We start from the raw sequence: 6000 nt of genomic DNA, 5'->3' as shown, positions 1-6000 counted from the left end.
CGCTCTGCATCAGCAGTGCTGCGTCTGACTCCCTGCCAGCTCCCAGATTAGCTTCTCTCATTGGTTGATGAGGCGCGTCCAGCAGCTGAAGTTACATATTTCCAGCTCCAGCTGCTGCTGATGGTGAAGCGCCTCAGATGCTCAGAAGCTCATGATGCGCCGCTGCTCCTGGACCTTTAGCTGCGTCTCGATGCGCGTCACCCATTGACCTAGCATGGAAACCAGCTGCCTCTGCTGCTTTAGCTGTGAACGTAGCATTAGATTGATCAAGTTTGGAGAGAACAGCCCATTCAGCAGATAACAGGAAGGCTGAACGCATCGCAGCTCTCCACCGCAGTGCTTCTGGGAACGCGTTCATTTCAGGAATAATGGAGTAAAGGGGAACGTGGTTCAGGGATCTAATCAGTGCTCTGCTCCCAGCAATATGGCGGCTGCTCTCTGCTCACTTTGACTCAAACATCAGCAGGAGCTCTGAGAGCCACACCTGCAGCTACACTGAACAGAAGATGGAGCCCCTGCTCCAGGCAGGGTGCATTATGGGTAGAAAGCTGGAAGGGCTCACCCTGCCACAGCTCGGTGACTGTAGTGGTGATGAACTGCATGGAGAAGCGAAGCAGGTCATCTTTATTCCTCTCCCCGGTGAACTTCTCTGGCCTCTGCAGAAACAGGAGGGATGATTACGGCTGCAGAGAGAAAAGCAACCCTGCTCCTGTTTCTAACCCGCTGCAGCAGAACAGGTAGAGAGAAGAGAAGGTTTCCTTCCATCTCCACTCAACGCGTTCTGCTCTTCATCCTCTAAGGCTTGTAAAATGGCGGCCATGGAGCAGCGGTGACCAGCTTTAGAATAAACAGCTGCTGTTGGTTGCTGAGGAGCACCAACCTGTCCTGCTCTGTAGACGTAGAGGCTGGGGTAGCTGTTGATGCCTTTCCTCCTGCACAGATGGTTGTTGTCTCCACAGTTCACCGCTCCGATGCGGATAACTCCGTCCATCTCCTTGGCAAACTCCCTCCACTGCGTCACAAACAGGAAACAGTAAAACCCTCACTGTTGGTCTGGAAGCCTCAGATATCTTCCTCTGAACGGATCCAGCTGAAGCCTTCAACCCAGGGAGGCCTGGCTCCCCCCCCTGGGCTCCCCCCCCGGGATGCTGGGAGCTCCACCTGACAGCAGCCAATCACTCTGAGTGTAGCGGACCCGTTCAGGGTCGGCCTCTTAAAGCTTTCCTCCCCACTGAGTCAGCTGATGGTTCAGGATGGCTCCGCCCTTTGGCCAAAGATCACCATGGCAACATAAAAGAAACTGATTTTATTTTTAAATTCCCTTTGATTCGGCTGGGAAAGCCTTCAGCGCATCGTTTGTGGTGAGACTTCCAGCTAGCATGCTACTCAGCGTATATCGCCCCCTACAGGGCTGGAGTGAGAAGACCAGTGCGACTCAGATGTAACTGGAACGCAGCGCCTCGGGGGTGGGGGGGTGGGATTGATGCAATAGTTCATCTGGATCGTTTAAAGAAACAGTCTAATAATTGTAACCCTAAGCTTCCAGGCAGCCATAGTGAGTGAATAGTGACGGGTGTGCGAGGCCTGCTCACCGTGGGGGCCAGCTGGTGGCAGTGCGAGCATCGAGGGGAATAGAAGTTGACAAACCAGATTTCTCCAGAGTTCACTGCTGCTTCTAGAAAACAAACACAGAAGCACATGGCCGTCCGCTGACCCACCCTTCTTCCTCGTGGTTTCCATGGTTACCAACTAAAACTCACCAAAGTCGCCGCTGTCCAGAGTGATGATCTCCAGGTCGTCATCATAGATGCCTGAAACAGACGTCCTGACCCATCAGCTGGGACGCCGTGGCGGATCACAGCATCACGCAGCGGTGGGCGGGGCCTTACCAAAGTCGTAGCGGTAGTAGTTCCAGCTCTCGTAGCGCCCTCCCTGCTGCTCGTCCAATCCATTTTCTCCGTACTTGTCATACTTCTTCCTCAGGTCTTCATCTTTCAGCACCTCATAAGCCCGGTTCACCTTCAGGAACTTGTCGTGAGCCGAGGCGTCGCCCTAGGCAGCCAATCAGCAGCGTTAATACCTGGAGACGGACTGTGATTGGTTCAGCTTTCAGCCGTCTCCTCTCAGGGACTCACAGGGTTCTTGTCGGGGTGCATGGTGAGCGCCAGCTTCTTAAAAGCCTGTCGGATCTCTCTGGTTGTAGCTTCCCTGCTCACCCCCAGCAGCTGGTAGTAGTCCGACCCCTCGGCACAAACCGCCACCAGCAGGGCGGCGGCGAGGAGCAGAGATGACAGCGTGAGCCTGGCAGGCTGTTGGACGCCGTGGACCGCCGTGGACCCCATCCCAGTCCAGGAGAACCTGCAGGTGAAGGAGGGAAAATAAATTTACCTTCAGAAACGTTTGATGGCTTCCTGCAGCTGGAAACCTAATTCAGTAACGGATAAACGTCCCCGTTAATAACGAGCAGCAGGAACAGCAGGGCTGCCAACTCTCACCCATGTGGGTGAATCTCACCCATATGGGTGAGTGTCTCTCAGTGTCTTCTCACGCTCTCACTCCACATCACCAATTATTCACGCTAAAAACTCCATCCCATTTATTTATATATGAAAAGACCAGGCGGATAAAAATCCAGTCCGTGTTTTCATCCCAACCTCAGTGCTAACAGTCCGGGTTCAGATCCGGTCCGCAGAACCAGGATTTCTGAGCAGACTGAGTCTAATCTGGACTAAAATAATTCACTTTGTAAATGAATGAAGTAATCTAGTACTCAGATTACATATTTACTTAGTAAATATGAATAAAACAAACAGCAGCTAGCTTAAATGATCACCTTGGATCACATCCAGTGGTTTGTTTTCTCTACATTTAGTGCTTTTATAAAGAGCTTTACTCCTGATTTAGTCCCAGTTTTAATCCATGTTTTGCTCCCAAGTTAAATAATAATTGAATGAATAAACTCCTGTTGGAATTTAGGACTATTTATTATATTCATTTGAACTTTATAGAATAATATAAAATTCTTAGTTTAGTTAAGGTGCTAATATTTTAGTAGAGCCCATTCTGCTTTACTTCAGTTCTCTGGAAATCACCACAATATAGAAAATAATAATGACTGTGTGAAACATTTAAATGATTATTATTATTATTAAACCTCCAACCCTGACAGGGTGTCCTAATTATTTCTTAATCTCCCTCCAAGCTTTGGTCAAATACTTTATCAGTTAACCGGTTCATTAGTTTAACTGGTTCATTAGTTAACTGGTTCATTAGTTTAACTGGTTAGCAGCCCTAAAGCTACATTAATCCAAACCTTCAGGTTTCTTTTTTTTTGTTTTTTTTAGCAGTGTCCTGTCTGGCAATGTGGCAATAAGAATAATTGTCTTGATGCCAAAAGGAGCCCAACAGATTTAACTTTCACAAGTGGAGCAATATGGCAATAGCCATATTGCTCCACTTGTTTCATGCATATAAATAGCTTTATTATAATTATGCAGGGAGTTTTACAGTTTATATGGACACTGGAATGTGTGTAGAGCAGAAAAACAGAAGAAGGGAAAAAGAAAAAAAAGAAAAAGAAAAGATGAAAGAAAGAAGAGATAGAAAGGAGACAATGACCAAACATTTTCAGTCTGCTTCATCACCTGTAACGAGATGAAAAAAGAACAGCACAACCGAAAGACACGGTACGAGATATACAATAAAGCAACACCTTGAAACTATCGCTGAAGTAATATTATTAAGTCTGACATGTACTCTGTGTTACCTGAAGATATGAATTCAGAAAACTTAAGGTTTCTGAATTCGCCTCATTTCTGGACAAACAGAAAAACTAATGAATGAAAACCAGAAAAATCAGTTTAACAGCCTTTAAACCTAAAACATTTAAACATTTAACAGCCTTTAAACCTAAAACATTTAAACATTTAACAGCCTTTAAACCTAAAACATTGAAACATTTAACAGCCTTTAAACCTAAAACATTTAAACATTTAACAGCCTTTAAACCTAAAACATTTAAACATTTAAAGCCTTTAAACCTAAAACATTTAAACATTTAAAGCCTTTAAACCTAAAACATTTAAACATTTAAAGACTTTAAACCTAAAACATTTAAACATTTAACAGCCTTTAAACCTAAAACATTTAAACATTTAAAGCCTTTAAACCTAAAACATTTAAACATTTAAAGACTTTAAACCTAAAACATTTAAACATTTAAAGCCTTTAAACCTAAAACTTTTAAACATTTAACAGCCTTTAAACCTAAAACATTTAAACTTTTAACAGCATTTAAACCTAAAACATTTAAACTTTTAACAGCATTTAAACCTAAAACATTTAAACTTTTAACAGCATTTAAACCTAAAACATTAAAACATTTAAAGCCTTTAAACCTAAAACATTTAAACATTTAAAGCCTTTAAACCTAAAACATTTAAAGCCTTTAAACCTAAAACATTTAAACATTTAAAGCCTTTAAACCTAAAACATTTAAACATTTAAAGCCTTTAAACCTAAAACATTTAAACATTTAAAGCCTTTAAACCTAAAACATTTAAAGCCTTTAAATCGTGAGCTGCTCACTGAGTCTCAGAGGAACCAGAAGAACAAACTGAAACTTTTCTACCTGAAAATAAACATTTTCTCTCCGTTTGTAGATTAACTTCAGAAAAGTGTTTTCCTCGGTGTTAAACCTTCCTGGAGGATGCTAAGCTAAGCTAGCTGCAGCCTGTTAGCTGCTTAGCTTCAGAGCTACACGCAGATAATCCCAGATGTTCCTGCTGAGGAACCAACATCCAGAACCTCCAGAACCTCCAGAACCCTAACCCTCCTTCCAGCAGCTTCTTACCTCCAGGCTGCAGGTGAAGATCCGCATCAGCATCCGGCTCGTGCCGGACCAACTGAGGTCACTTCCGGTAACGGGTCACTTCCGGTCTCTTGTTCCAGGGCAAACTGAGGACCTCCTCCTCCTGTGATCCTGGAGTCTCTGCAGCGGGAAAACTTTCCAAGACTTCAGCAGAATTTAGACTTTTATTTTGAAACTAAAGCTTTAATATTTATGTTAACTTGATTTAACTCTAATAAGCCTCATTAAATAATTATCTTTGTCCTACAAAAGGTACAACACCTTTGAAAAGTGCTCAAACAATCTGAAATTATGTAATAATTTATATAATCTTTTATAGCATCTAAAACTGAAAAGGAAAATGGCTGCCGCTGTCATAAGATGATGCTAATCCTGATGATCCTCAGAACCAGAAAGTTAAAAGACTTTTATTCTAAACTCAGAGTTTAAAGGGTTCCCAATCAATCACGACCTGACAGCTTTCTGCAGTAAATGGGTTCATTTTGCTTTCCTGACTTTGATTTCATTTACAGCCGAGTAGACGTGATACTGAGAGAGTGATACGAGTTAGAGAATGGGAGAGTGATATAATGAGAAGGTGAGAGGATGATAGAGTGAGAGGGTGAGTAAGAGAGTGATAGTGTGTTAGAGTGAGTGAGAAAGTGATAGTGTGAGAGGGTGATAGAGCGATAGAGTAAAAAAAATAGAGCGAGAGGGTGAGTGATAGAGTGGGTGATAGAGTGAGAGGGTGAGTGAGAGAGTGATTATGTGAGAGGGTGATAGAATGAGAGAGTGAGAGGGTGAGCGAGTGAGTGAATGAGTAGGTGAGTGGGAGATAGTGACGTGATACAGAGAGAGTGATACGAGTGGGAGAGTGATAGAATGAGAAGGTTAGAGGATGATAGAGTGAGAGGGTGATAGAGCGACTGATAATGTGAGAGGGTGAAAGAATGATAGAGTGAGTGACTGAGAAGGTAAGGGGCAGATAGAGTGAAAGGGTGAGTGAGAGGGTGATAGAATGAGAGTGAGCGAATGAGAAGGTGAGTGGCAGATAAAGTGAGAGGGTGATTGAGAGTGTGATAGTGTAACAGAGTGAGTGAGAGGGTGATAGAATGAGAGAGTGAGCGAATGACAAGGTGAGCGGCAGATAG

General features: G+C 43.6%; 1 protein-coding gene across 2 annotated transcripts in view; it reads right to left on the bottom strand.

The window, feature by feature from the left end:
* dnajc10 (DnaJ (Hsp40) homolog, subfamily C, member 10) overlaps positions 1-5002 on the bottom strand; it is a 15236-nt gene extending 10234 nt beyond the window's left edge. Inside the window, exons 1-7 of one of the 2 annotated variants that reach the window (XM_038292457.1) lie at positions 4853-5002; positions 2136-2358; positions 1890-2052; positions 1761-1811; positions 1593-1675; positions 881-1012; positions 563-656 (exon numbers count right to left, since the gene is read on the bottom strand). In XM_038292457.1, the coding sequence (XP_038148385.1) occupies positions 563-656; positions 881-1012; positions 1593-1675; positions 1761-1811; positions 1890-2052; positions 2136-2342 (730 nt within the window). In that variant the 5' untranslated portion in view covers positions 2343-2358; positions 4853-5002. Of the gene's footprint in view, positions 1-562; positions 657-880; positions 1013-1592; positions 1676-1760; positions 1812-1889; positions 2053-2135; positions 2359-4630; positions 4819-4852 lie in introns of those variants that run through there. The other variant, XM_038292451.1, reaches the window with a different exon arrangement.
* Between the last annotated feature and the right edge of the window lie 998 nt (positions 5003-6000).

Source organism: Cyprinodon tularosa, unplaced genomic scaffold (genome assembly GCF_016077235.1).
Source record: "Cyprinodon tularosa strain WSP-4 unplaced genomic scaffold, ASM1607723v1 ctg1088, whole genome shotgun sequence".
NCBI classification, from domain to species: domain Eukaryota; kingdom Metazoa; phylum Chordata; class Actinopteri; order Cyprinodontiformes; family Cyprinodontidae; genus Cyprinodon; species Cyprinodon tularosa.
Note: the sequence above shows the minus strand (reverse complement) of the source record. Positions and strands in the feature narration are given on the sequence as shown.